Raw genomic sequence first — 14260 nt, 5'->3', positions numbered from 1 at the left:
GGAGCGAGCATTTCAAGCGCGCTCCCGCGGCAGGCTGGAGACTTTTGTTCAGACTCTAACGCCACCGTCTGGACGTTTAGCCGTCACTACAAGCTCGACAGCAAGCTGAGGACTGCAGGGCCGGGGTCGAATTGAGGTTACATCCCATTACAGAAAAATTATTGCATTCCCCCTCGCAGTTCCATTAGTGAATACCAAATGTACCGGCTCACAGCCACAGTTCACAAACCAGCATATTAATACCGAAATATTGCACAAATGGTACTGGTTTTTTTTTGTTTTTTGTTGTTTTTTTTTGCTATTCCCTCCAAAATATATTTCACATTTCATCATCTAGATTGCCAGCTCATGTGTTCCCTTATATTTTATTGATAATTATACAGAAATAGCCATATTGATTCAGTGAGGCGACATAACAGACACTTTCAATACTGCTACTGCCCTTTTTTTTGCAATTGATGTGAACCAGATCTGTGTTTTAGACTGCATAGGTTTTATTTTATATTGGCATTGCCACTTAAACGTCATTTTCCAGTCAATGCAATATAGTAAAATGCCAGTGTGTACATAGAAACTAAATCATGCAGGAAGCTTTATTTAACACTCATAAAACGCCTGCACCTTGTCTGTCGCAGGGCTTGAAGGAACAGTCCACTGTCCCAATGCAAGGTGTAAGCATTTTATAAGTCAATAACCCGCACTTCATATTTCTAGATCTTCTATATTTGGGGGTTAGCCTTTGCCCACGTTTATTTCGGAAATACTTGACAAATCAGGCTCTCTTGTTGAGCCTTTTCTGCTTTTTCCTTTCAAAGAATAAAACGAGGTCTTTGCCTTGCAGTCCCAGCCAGCAAACAATGAGTGGCTGTAAATATTATTGTGACTTTTACGATACAGCTGACAGTTACATTCTGTTCACAGACTCCAGAAAACAGGATGACCCCGCTATTCCGGATCCTTCTTTTTCCTTCTTTTTTTTTGTGCATTTTTTTCCAAGATCCCATTCGTCTGGACATCTGTTTACATGGCAGATATGACACCACAATCTAGAATCTGACTTTAATCCGTTATCAGAACACAGATTACATTGGCTTTGTAGGGTGGAGTAAGATTTAGGACCTGATATCCGACATCAATGGCTCAAGTACATACACAAATTAAATCGATCTGTACAGGTATTTTTTTTTTTGTACATGAAAATGGTGTGCATGCATTTATTATCAGATAAATGGTCCCGGGGTTTTCAGTCACTGTGAAGGAGAATGAGGGTGGAAATGAACATGAAGCCTTTGTATAGTATGTGGCATGTGTGCAGATTAGAGGACGATATTCACGTGAATAGAGGAGAGGCCTGGTGTTAACTTTCATTGACTGGCTTGTCCTCTGCTGGGTCGCTGTTGGGTTGGGAAGAATTAATAATCTTGCTTTCTTTCTTCCATTTCATTCTCCTGTTTTGAAACCAAATTTTAATCTGTCGTTCTGTGAGGCAGAGAGCATTCGCTATTTCAATCCTCCTCCTCCTGGTCAGGTATCTATTGAAATGGAATTCTTTCTCCAGCTCTAAAGTCTGATATCTAGTATAAGTTTGTCTTCCCCTCCTGCCGTGGCTGCCGTACACTGTACCTGGAAGACAGCAGCAATAAGACATCATACAGCGATATGTGATTCAAGGAAAAGACACTCAGACTATGCAATCAGCACCTTATACTGGGCGAGCCTAGAGCCCCCTGACCTGCTACAAGCCAGGACAGCTATCACAATTATTGACTGATGCAGAATACAACGGTGCCACACCTGGAAAATTCAGAGTATTTTTTTCTGTTTTTCATAAATTATAAACAATGTGTAATATTAAATAATTATCTATATTTGGCACCAGTAGCACATAAATATCTGAGAGGTAACATTTAAATAGCTAATAAAGTATCCTGTAAATATGCATGACCTAAAGATGTAAAAAATTGAAAATTCCTTCTCTAGTACAGCAGATGCTTCATATCTTCTAATCTGCTTGGAGCCCTGTATACACACATTTGTTCCATCACAGTACAAAGCGTGTGTATGTAATGTATGAATTTAAAAATGATCTCTCTCGATAGATAGATAGATAGATAGATAGATAGATAGATAGATAGATAGATAGATAGATATCGTACACTAAATGTAAAGAGAGAAAGGGAGAGTGAGATTACAGATGTTCAAAGCTGCCTGTAACTACACACACACTGTGTGTAACTACACACTACACACACACACTGGCTGAAAAAAAGACAAAAGTCCATCCAGTTCAACCACTAAAAAAAAAATTATAATCCTATACCCCAGTTGATCCATATATATAGATAGATATATAGATATAGGCAGGTGTTTTTATTTATTTCTAATCACACACACACACACACACTATATATATATATATATATATATATATATATATATATATATATGTAAGGTACTTGGGTGTCCGTTTATGAACCAGCAGTTTGGTATGTTGAAAGTCTCACATAGAATTTTTTACTTTGTGAGTTCGTGTGTGTTGTTCCAAGTCTCTTTCTTTCTTTCTTTCTTTCTTTCTTTCTTTCTTTCTTTCTTTCTTTCTTTCTTTCTTTCTTTCTTTCTTTCTTTCTTTCTTTCTTTCTTTCTTCCTTCCTTCCTTCCTTCCTTCCTTCTTTCTCTCTCTAGCTCTCTCTCTTTCTCTCTCTCCCCCCCCTCTCTCTCTCTCTCTCTCTCTCTCTCTCTCTATATATATATATATACATATACATATCAATAGATAGATAGGTTAAAAGACATGTAGATATATATATAACTGTATAGCTATATATATAATCACACAATATCTCCTTCTCTCTCACTCCTTCTATCTATCTATCTATCTATCTATCTATCTATCTATCTATCTATCTATCTATATGTCAGATGGATAGATAGATAGATAGATAAATAGATAGATAGATAGGTAGATAGATAGATAGATAGATAGATAGATAGATAGATAGATAGATAGAGATGTATAGGTAAATACAGATATAGATATATAACTGTACAGCTATATATATAATCACACTCTAGCTCCTTCTCTCTCTCTCTCTCTCTCCCTCTCTCTCTCTATATATATATATAAAAAATATAATATTCATATATATATATATATAATCACACTCTAGCTCCTTCTCTCTTTCTCCCTCAATCTCTCTATATATATATCTACATATATATATATATATAATAATCACACACATATATATTTATATATATGCAACAACGTTAAACACAAGCACACAACACTTTGTACTATAATGTATATATATATATATATATATATATATATATATATATATATATATATATATATATATATATGTATCAAGACAAAATAATAAATGTGTGTTCAAAGCTACCTGCAACTATATATATATATATTTATGTATGTGTACAGTAGATATATATAGTTGAAAGTAATAATTCTGCATCTTAATTTCCCCATATAAAAGTGAAAGCAATATGTCTAAACACTCAGTCTGTTCAGTGCTTCTTTGTAGTGTTTTAATTTTTTCTTTAAAAAAAAACCCACACAAACAGAATGTCATGTCTGACCCCCTGTTTGTCCCCAGCCTGTCCTCAGAGGTCTGCTCTGTTTCTGCATAAATTAGTGACTTACCAGCGCAGGAGTTGGCTCTCTGCATCCAGGGGTAGACAGGGTTACTATACTTCCGGTCGTTAGTTTCCTCATTGAACATTTTACCTTGTAGATTAGTAGATTTGTATTGCTGGTCAGTAGAGAAATGCAGATAATCCCCAGTATGGGACCTCTTATTGGTGGGATACGAGGAAGGGTTGGCGGTGCTGTCCTTGTCCGGATAGAAACAAGACGTCCCATAGTCATAAGAGTTTCGGTTGCAGGCAATAACTGTACTGGACTGCTGATAGAAGCAAGGCGATGAGTAGGACTTGTCCTGAAGGGGAGATGTCCCATAAGAACCTGGAAAATGTCTTAAAGCTTCATAGCCCGATGAGTAGAGGGGAATTTGACCCACAAACGAGTCCTGTCCATTAGGCAGGCTCCCAGGGAAAGTGCTATTCACAAAGTAAGAACTCATTTGCTCTGCACTCGCTAGTTCTGTGATTTGTTGTGTATTAGTACATCTAGCTATAACTATTAGTAGTCATCGAACTGGTTTGTTTCTGGATGGCCAGGCGCCAAAAGCGACAGAGGCAAATATAAGCAGCTGATCATTCAGTAGCCAATAGGAAGGAGTTATGATGGTGCTCCCCTGGGACTGGGACTGAGCCAGCAAACTTCCAAATAACACACAGCTTCCCAGGCACATATACAACAGTAATATACACATCTTATTGCACAGAGAGCAATTAGTACTCTTTTGAGTTAAATCTCTTTGCATGCTGTTCAACTAGATCAGTCACTAAAGCATTTGCTATTATACCTGCTAATATCTGCAGTTGAACCCATAGGTGCAAAATTAATTTGTATCAACACAATACACACTTGCAGTCACTCAGCACACAACCAAGGACAGCAGAAGTAGGAAAATATCTCTGCAGACATTAATACACATGAATGAACATCTCTAGTGTGGCTATTATAAAAGATAAATCAACATAATTCACCAGCCTCTAATTAGTGTTTACACTTCATAATGTCCTTGCCATAGTGGGAATATATCAATAAGCATTATATCTCAACTGACGTCTCTCATTTGAAGTTTAAACAGCCACATAAAGGAAGACAACAGCTAAGTAAACAATGATAAAAAAAAAACAACACCTCATATGTTACATTGTAGTTATTTGCTAACATAAAGTGCTAGAAATTAATCATTTGTTTTATTTCCACTTTGTGTTTATCTGTTATTAAATACATTTTGCTTTATCTATCACAGAAAAAAGGTTGCAAGAACAGACGTTCTTAATTAGTTAAAATACAGCCCCACGTCATGTAAACATAAATAATATGAATGAAATCAAACATTCTGAGTATAAGGCAGGATTAGGCACTAACCCAAAACAAAAACACAGCAATGAAACAACGCCTCCCAAAAAGCAAGTTCAGGCAGAGTTAATTTATAGAAATAGGAATTTCCTTTTGTTTATTGAAATATCCCTGATTCAAAGCATCTCTATAGCTGTTTCTATACCATAAAAACTAAAGAAAGTCTGGGATTTGACTGATAAAAATCTCCAGCCTTCAAAAACCATGAACAACTAGCCTGCAAGCAATTGAAAGTCTAACATAAAGCATCCTCTTATCTGAATGTAGTGTAGAGTTTATGGCCCATACCCTGGAATGAGCCATGTTCCTTCATGGCTCTATAAACTGCTTTAAATTGCTTAAAAGAATGTAAACTTTGATGCTGGAAGACTCTCTAGTAGCACCATTTGCATTAATCACTTACAGGTAAATATTGAAAGGCAGATACTAATAAGTTAAGCTGGCCATGCATTATCCAATTTTCCTATTCAATTTCCTTCATATTTACCTGCAACTATGTAGTGCAAGGGCCTGCCTGATTTCATACAAATTGAAAGTGTTTAGGATTGACCCCATATTATATGGTTTTGGTAAATATAAAGGAAAATTGTACACGATAATTGTGTAATGTATGGCCAGCCTTAGAGAGGTGATGCAACATCCCTTGTTCGGGACCATCAGTGTATTTATAGTGAAATAAGCTGCATAAACACGAACATACATCTATCTGTATACTGCAGAAGTGGAAAAATCTGACAATGGTGTTTTGCACAGGAAGGTCAAACACACCTCTGGTATTTCCTGACATTACATATTTGGATGAGTTTGTGAATATAGAGGCATTTCTGAGCTTGATTGGACGAGGGAGTGTCTGTGGGTGTGTTTGTCTATGTGTCTGTATCTGTGCATGTATAGATGTGTGTGTATATATATATATATATATATATATATATATATATATATATATATATTTGTATTTTTGTGAAGTGTGGGTACTAAGTTTGTAGTAAAATGTCCCATTCTAGCTCTAAATATTCCAGCACAAAAACGGTCCACAGCCAATCTATAATAAAGTGTATTTTTGTTTTAAATGGCATATTTTCATCCTAGGAATATGGCGAACATGAACTATGATAAAATGCATTAACGATGCAGAAACTGTTACAAATTTCAAAACCCATGAAAAAAAAGCAAAACGTGTGCTTATAAATAAATGTACAGTTTGGTTCCCTAACTAGTACTGTAAAATGGGGAGGATATTTGCAGTGAATCTGATTTTGTGGCTTAGCCTTCTGTAGCTATTTTATAAAAAAAAAAAAAAAAAAGGAGAGTAAAGACATACTTTAGGCATGCAATTGTCTGGGGGCCTGTGAAATGTAACAGGGATTTTTCAGGCAGATCAATGGTTAAGGCTCTGCCCCTTCTGTTTCCCTTTTCATCTTGCTTCCAAGCAATAAAATCTGCTTAAACCATTAAATCTTAGGTGCGGCAGCCATTTTGGAGGGAGCATAAAAAGGGCATTCACTGACGTGCCCATTTTGTCTCTTTGTCTTTATTTTGTACGTTTGACCATATATTTATTTTAATGCAGCCGTTTATAATTGAGTTTATTTTCATTTTTGCGGACTGAATTGAACCATGATACTTACAACATGTATAAATACATAAAAGTGAATTCAAGCTACTACAGAGCTCTTCAAGCCTTTACTTACAGCACATAACATATACAATCAACTTATTACACTTTAAAATCGCCATTTGCAGTTAAAAATACAAATACTGAGGCTTCTGATACATAACAGTGTCTCTGTTAAAATCACAGGTTTTAATGCATACGCAAAAGCATTTAAAAAATATTTTCCTCTATCTGTTTAAAAGAAGGAAAAAATAGGCATTTTTATCATCTGCAGTTCTTTATCTGGCTGGGTCCAGAGTAATCTTGTTTCTATTCCAAATCACCCAAATAACCTTCAGTATAATAATGTAAACCTTCTTTCACTACACTGGTAGATACCACCAACCACCACACAGTGGCAGCACTGAAACTACAGTCAACGATCAATCCTCCACTCAATGCAGTCAAGCAGACACTGCAATACAATGCAAATTTTATACTTCATCAGCTAGCAGATCACAACAAACACAGGACGAGAAGGTGAAATCAGCCAGACATCATTCCTAATTACTGGTCATGAATTTTAGAAAACAAAACAAAAAATAACACGACTTTTCACAAATATTTCCTCCCCTTTTTTCTTTCTAAGCATCTCTAAAGGCAACAATAACAATAATAATACAGTGACTTGTGCCAGATTCACAAATATACACATCTTCAATTACATTCCTACAGAGCAATTCATTTAATCAGCGTTAACAAAAATTTTTTTCCATTTATTTTGCCAAACACAAGCTTGTTATAACCATATTCCAAAAAAAGCGTTAATATGTAAAAAAAAAATCAACCTTTCTATAACTGCATTCATTCTTCCACATTAAGCATGTATTACCAAAAATGAACAATAAACAGAGTGGAAGCACACGTGCTTCCTTTGGCACTAGCATATCATTACAACATATTTGTTAAACTTGATATATATATATATATATATATATATATATATATATATATATATATATATAGCAAAAGCATGAAGAAAAACAGTAAAATGTATGTACGGGTATTTTATGAACTAAAATATAACAACAAAACTAAAAGTAGAAAGCAGACATGACCACTGTAATTAATACATAGCAATAGTATAACATCATAACCATCATAACCACCATAACATCACAATGCTGAGTTTACATTTCTATTATATATTTATATACTGATGTTCACCTTTGTGTCTAATTGTTCTTACAAATACATAACTCAAGTACACCTTTGTACAAAATGCCTTTATGCAGTATGCTTGTGTACATATATAAGCATGTGTATATAAATACAAATATAGATATATAAATAGGTGTATAGATAGATAAACTAATGCTCAGTAATGTGTCTAATTGTACAAAATGTCTTTATACATTATGTTTGTGTACATATGTATATATGTGTATATGAATACAAATATAGATATATAAATAGGTGTATAGATACATAACTCAGGTACACCTTTGTACAAAATGTCTATATACATCATGTTTGTGTACATATATATGCATGAGTGTATAAATACAAATATAGATATCTCAATAGATATATATATATATAAATATAGGTATGGGAATAGATCTGTTTGGATGTTGAAAAGCTTATATTATTTAGTATTGGTTGTATTAATCGTTTGCAAGCTGATGGGGCAAGGGCATGTGTGATGGACTGATTGATAGTTGTGAATTAAACAGTAAATAGTTGTGGGGTTTATTTGCAGCAAGCATCAGAGATCACAAGAGAAGATGTGAGGGGTACAGATTTCTCACCTTGACGTTGTGGCTCTCAGGAATCTCTGCCACTTTGACAGCTGTCGCCTTGGCTGAACAGGAGAGGAACCCAGTGCCTTTTGGTGCCAGAAGAAGCAGGAAATTAGCCAGGCTGCGTGTTGAAAATCTGCCACTCTGGCTCTTTGAATCCCAAATGCCACACCTTGGAGCGGAAGGACTGAGCGCTGCCATCCTGGACCTGTCTTGCAGGCTGCTGCTCCATGCGAACCTCCATTGCCTTGCCTGGTGCCTGTACTCAGGACAAATGGGCTGTGTGCTGGAGAGCCAGACAGATCCGAAGCAGGACTGAGCACAGCAAAAGAATGCAGCTCTATTCTCGCAAGGGAAATTATAAAAAACTTCATGTTCACAGTTGCTATCCACATGACCAGCAGCGACCAATGGAAAAACCGAGCAACTCATAAACTTGTATTGCAAAGTTGTAAATTTTCATAAACAACAACGGATTTATAGCCATTGCCTCATCACTAAGAAGAGGCAGGTCTTACCAAGTCGCCATCTTAACTCTCTAACAACCCCAGCCTCTGCACGCTCGGCTCTTTCATTAAACCAGGCTCTCATTTAAATATTAATTGAATTATTACCTGAAATAGGCTAGTGGAGCTGGCTCCCTATACAGGGGAAATAATCACTTCGGATGTACAGTCTGTGAACCCTAATGCAGTGTATGCATTTATTGCCTATACCTTATTAAGAACATATTTTATAATTATTCAGACATTTCCTTATAAGCTCTGTATGATATGTGTATCTGAATTTATACTTTTTTGTAATCACACCTTACACACACACACACACACCCACACACATACACACTATTTGTTCGGATAGCACTTTATGTTCTCTTTTATCTGTACTGTTTTTTTGTAAGTTTATTTGTTAATTTATTTCATTTTTTTTGTACACATATTCATGAGAAGAAGAGGAGATCGATGACCAAACACAATTGTCTTTATTGTAACCAAAAAATATATATATTATACCAGATACTTCAACAGAGCTCTTTTATGAAGTTTATTGTACATATTTATTATTTTATGTTTTTATAATGCATAAACAATATGTATATTATTCACAAACAACACTGATCACATCATTTCCAGATGAATGTCAAGCAAAATTTGTTTTTTTTTTTAATTTTATTTGCATTTTTTTTACAAGACAAATAACACCATGCTATTATAGATGATTCTTTATGTAAAATGTATCAAATGACGCAGATTTTTATACAAAGGCAGCTTAATACGACAAAACATTAACAACTGTACACAGATACAAATCCCTGGGATACAAATAATGTGGTCACGTTACCTTTCAAATATCAATGCAAACACATTTAAATCTACTACACTTGGGTAAAGAGGGGGATTGCGAATGGAAAAAAAAGCTGATTTCTTTTCTACTTTTGCACCGGTGCTTAATTCAAATGGTCGTTTAACTATATAAAAATACACACAGTCCTTACTTCACGTTGGTGTGCAAGATTCACAATTTAAATACAATTGTAGCTATTCTACAGAGTTACAGCTGAACACAAAAAATAGGTAGTTTTGAGTAGGTAGTATAATGTTACTGTAGTGGTTGTTATATTGAATAGTTTAATAAAGGTATTTGCTATTTGCTCTTCCTGGAATTTCCTGGCCTTTTATTAGTTAATGAGTAGGTAGTAAAGTCTAATGTACATTGTCGCCCACAATTATTTGTGGATGTAGGTAGTTAACCAGTTAAACAAAATGTATATGTATGTATATATATATATATATATATATATATATATATATAAAGGAAGTCTTTTTGTAAGCCATTTTCACATGAAATAATACGCTGCTTTTTTCTTTTCTTGTTCTCTTTTTTTGTCCTTATAGGTTACATCTCATCGGCGTTGTGCTGAAGACGTTGAATGGCCTGCTTTCGGGATTATCAGCTATTTCTTTTACAAAAAGACATCAAATACAGTTCAAATTAATTTGTCCAAGTTGCTTTCTTTTACTGTCCCGTGCAAATCCTGGTTAGTACGTTGCCCCCCCCCCCCCCCCCATTACCCACCCACCTACCCCCCCTCCAGCAGGCACATTATTCTCCCTCTTTCCCCTTGTCCTCATCAGCTGTAGTAGTAGTAGTAGTAGTAGTCGTAGTAGTAGTAGGTGCAGGGGTCTGCTCCCCAGCATCAGAGGTACCGCTGTTCTCCTCTTTATGTTCCTTTTTCCATTTCATCCTGCGGTTCTGGAACCAGATTTTGATCTGCCTCTCTGTCAGACACAAAGCATGGGCGATCTCTATCCTCCTCCTCCGGGTTAGGTAGCGGTTAAAGTGGAATTCTTTCTCCAGCTCCAGGGTCTGGTAACGAGTGTAAGTCTGCCGACCCCTCTTCCTGTCGGGCCCTATATATTACACAAGTATTAGTCATGGCTGTGTGTGCCTCATTCTACAATAATCCTATGATACAAAGCAACAAGGCTCAACAAAGGCCTAGCTAACGGAGGCATCTCACCTACCATCTAACAGCCTATTGTGTATTTCCAACCATGCGTATATGGACAAAATATGTACCTTGTATTTATTGATTTATTTGCATTTTTATAACTATTGCCGGCATATTAGAATAACGATTTCAACAATACATGCATATACTATTTTTAAATAAAAAAAATAGATTAACAAAAAAAAATTGAATACACTGCAAATCATTTGTGCATATGTTCCCCTCTACAAAACTATTTTTTTGTGTGTAAACGCTCAATAAATAAAATGCTTTGAAATTTGTATTTGGAGGTATACATGCTACAGATGAGGAGCGTTGAAGCCATTAGTGGGTGATAAAAAAGTGTGCAGTGCAGATCTGAACAGAGAGCCATGGCGCCTGCTCTTCTAATTAAATCCATAAAGCTCTGCACTATTACTTGGCTGTTGCATTAATGGCCTTTTGCTAGCATTCCCTCCAGCTTACCCATACCTGAAGACCTCATCCACGGGTAAATGCGGAAATTACTGTCAGCCTGGGAGTGCAGGGTAGAGTCCTCCGCCTTGTCACAGCTGGCTTTGGCCAGGTCATTGCAGAGCACCGGAATGTTCTGATCAAACGAGCAGTGCAGGTTGTAAGCTTCTGAGCCCAGGCTGTATCCAGAAAAAGGGTTCTGATAGAGAGCACTGTTCACATTGTACAGACTGGGCATTGATGGCGGAAAGGCACCGGTGCCGGCTCCATAGCTGCTTCTCTGGGAGTTGGTAGCAAAGGAACAAGAAGTGGCCTCTGTGTTTTGGAAGAGAGAAGCCCCAGCCGTATATTTGCTGAAAAGAGCATTCACATAATATGAAGAACTCATATTTTTGACCTGTGATTTGTTGTCCGGTAGGCTTCAGTGTCGGTTTTACGAGGTAGCTTGATATATGATAACATTAAGCCCCCAGATTTACACAAAACCCCATTTTCTTTTGCACTGAGCTGCCTCCTGCACGTGATCTCCGACCATATGACCATCCCGTCCAATCTGCTCCTGCATCACAGGTGGGACAGTGCTGTGTGCAATGCAGGAAAAACACCCAGTCTCTGAATAAATGCATCTTCAAAATGGTGTATTTCTGTTTACTCATTCATCTCTCAGATGCAATACTCATCATGTGCTATCATGTGCTTGCATCACACACACTCACAGGCTGTACACTGGCTAATGTCAATGTTCCTGGTGCTGGTCTTCATTGAATATTCAAATGATTATTTCCTACATCCTGGCATGGAAACTACAAGGTATTAAGTATAAAAGGCTAATACTAGCTTCAACTCATGCTCTTTAACAGGGCAAGGTTATTCTATGTTATAGAATGGGGGGGGGGGGGGGGGCATAAAGAAATAATGATAATGGGATCTCAATGCCCCACTGTTGATATTTTTATACATAGAATGAGACAAAACAGAAAAGAGAAACTGCTGGACACGGTATATATAAACGGCGGTGTATTTAAAAAAAACAAAACATATATATATACATATATATATATATATATATATATATATAAAATTTTATTATTGTTTAATAATATATATAAATATAGATATAGCAGGTTTTTTATTTTTTAAATATTTAAAAAAAAAAACAGAACATGAAAAAACTGATGGCATTATATATATATATATATATATATATATATATATATATATATATATATATATATATATATATAGTTTCATTTTATTTTTTTTAAATTGATAGAAAAAAGGAAAGCAAATCAGAAAATCACAAGGGAACTGATGGACACATGGATAGAATGGGGTATATGGTAGACAGAATAAATATATATATATATATGTGTGTTTGTGTATATATTTATTTATGTCTCTCTCTCTCTCTCTCTCTCTATATATATATATATATATATATATATATATATACATATATAATAACGAAATCTATATTTGGGTTCTTTTTGTTTATTTACATTTTTATATAGACTCAAAGAAGCACACAAACCGCAGGTGATGGGCAATGGACTATATATAGTAACTATGATAGAATTATATATATATATAGAGAGAGATATAGAGAGAGAGAGGAAGAGAGAGATATACATACATAGATAGATACATACATACATACATGGATAGATACATACATATGATAGATACATAGATAAATGTGTGTGTGTATATAATATATATATATATATATATATATATATATACATCCCTATGATTAAGGCACATTCCCTGAATACTATTTTCCTTGTATGATAATTATTATTTTTTATTGCCAAATAAAATAAAAAGGACGCCAAAGTTAAAATTTATTAGTTGTTACTTGTGTGTAGAATTGATGCCAGGTTTATTGAAATGGGCAGAGACCCAGGACTCGGGTTTTATTTGTATGGTATTAAGGTGCTCAGTAATAGGAATACATGGACTTACCTGGAGCCTCCTGAAGGATCGATCAGTCTCCGGTGAATTGCTGTCTCTTTGGAGAATTAACACGAATACATTTCCATAAACACAAATAAATAGTTCCATTTCCAGACTGCAGCACCTTCCCTTCTTCAAACGCCTGTTAAAATGAGCCCTTCTCCCCGGCTGTAGACTGTGCTACACAGATAGCTTTTACAGCCTTTTATATTGCACATCATAAACTTGAAACGCTCAATGGGATTGCTCCGGAAATTCTACCTTAAAAAGATATAGCCCTCTCATCTGTTGTACAAAGCGGTTCCCACGAACTAATCTCTGAATTTCCAGCATATTTTCACAGATTGTACTTTTTTCAGACAACAGAAAATGTCTTATTCTGCCTATTCTTTGAATACAACATGCTGGCACCATAAAGGGATAGAAATATTTGAAGTTTGCAAATAAAGAAATACACAACACTCCATAACCATTGCCCTGAATATTCAACATGATAGCAATGAATGAAGACCCCCATAAAATTAAATAAAAGCAAGCTCTTTTATTAGCAAACATAATTGAAGCAGTCTATAGATCTCTACGTATATATTCATGAAGGTATTATTTGTGGGAGGGGCTTAGCTGCCAGACACATTTGTCTGAAGCAATACGGAATTGCAAGAATCTACAAAAAAATGTAGAGTAAAAAGTATACAGTATATTTATGCATTTATGTGCATTAAGTGCAAATATCTGTTTTGGATAGGCTAGATAGGCTATTACTTTTATTTTGGGACGTATACATAAATGCGTTATACTTATGTACAGATGTGCTGCATGTAATCTTCAGCTGCATCAAGTATATATATCGTTTTGTTTTTCGTTCTTTTTTGCTGTTATTATTATTATTTTAAACAAAAAAATGTAATAAAGTGTTTCTAATTTAATCTTTT

General features: G+C 35.4%; 3 protein-coding genes across 8 annotated transcripts in view; all 3 read right to left on the bottom strand.

Annotated features, from left to right (window-relative positions):
- The window catches only part of HOXA3 (homeobox A3), a 61198-nt gene that overhangs the window by 37479 nt on the left and 9459 nt on the right, over positions 1-14260 (bottom strand). The window contains exon 1 of one of the 4 annotated variants that reach the window (XM_089669900.1): positions 13338-13656. The exons of 1 other annotated variant lie outside the window; for it this stretch is intronic. The gene's annotated coding sequence lies outside the window, so the exon portion shown is untranslated. Of the gene's footprint in view, positions 1-8416; positions 8829-13337; positions 13657-14260 lie in introns of those variants that run through there. 2 more of the 4 variants (XM_089669904.1, XM_089669898.1) reach the window with 2 other exon arrangements.
- On the bottom strand, positions 477-4652 carry HOXA6 (homeobox A6). 2 transcript variants are annotated; one of them, XM_089669908.1, is made up of 2 exons: positions 3746-4652; positions 477-1623 (listed from the first exon to the last, which is right to left on the bottom strand). In XM_089669908.1, the coding sequence occupies exons 1-2, from the start codon at positions 4098-4100 to the stop codon at positions 1358-1360; spliced, it is 621 nt and encodes a 206-aa protein (XP_089526034.1). In that variant the 5' UTR covers positions 4101-4652; the 3' UTR covers positions 477-1357. The 2 variants fall into 2 exon arrangements, with proteins under 2 accessions (XP_089526034.1, XP_089526033.1); XM_089669907.1 differs by having other exon boundaries at positions 3662-4642.
- HOXA7 (homeobox A7) lies at positions 10476-12077 on the bottom strand. Of its 2 annotated transcripts, none has more exons than XM_089669909.1 (2): positions 11385-12077; positions 10476-10818 (listed from the first exon to the last, which is right to left on the bottom strand). In XM_089669909.1, the coding sequence occupies exons 1-2, from the start codon at positions 11758-11760 to the stop codon at positions 10511-10513; spliced, it is 684 nt and encodes a 227-aa protein (XP_089526035.1). In that variant the 5' UTR covers positions 11761-12077; the 3' UTR covers positions 10476-10510. The 2 variants fall into 2 exon arrangements, with proteins under 2 accessions (XP_089526035.1, XP_089526036.1); XM_089669910.1 differs by having other exon boundaries at positions 10478-10818; positions 11391-12059.

Source organism: Staurois parvus, unplaced genomic scaffold (genome assembly GCF_062004578.1).
Source record: "Staurois parvus isolate SC_StPar_1 unplaced genomic scaffold, SC_StPar_1.0 ptg000082l, whole genome shotgun sequence".
NCBI lineage: Eukaryota > Metazoa > Chordata > Amphibia > Anura > Ranidae > Staurois > Staurois parvus.
This window is presented reverse-complemented; position numbering and strand designations above follow the sequence as displayed.

Bases quoted from the DNA above. Each gene is read 5' to 3' on its own strand.
- HOXA7 (XM_089669909.1), bottom strand. From the start codon at position 11,760: ATGAGTTCTTCATATTATGTGAATGCTCTTTTCAGCAAATATACGGCT. The intron at 10,819-11,384 runs GTAAGCTGGAGG...TGTAATATATAG, and splicing joins GATGAGGTCTTCAGGTATGG to GGCCCGACAGGAAGAGGGGT.
- HOXA6 (XM_089669907.1), bottom strand. From the start codon at position 4,100: ATGAGTTCTTACTTTGTGAATAGCACTTTCCCTGGGAGCCTGCCTAAT. The intron at 1,624-3,661 runs GTAAGTCACTAA...GCTGTCTTCCAG, and splicing joins GAGAGCCAACTCCTGCGCTG to GTACAGTGTACGGCAGCCAC.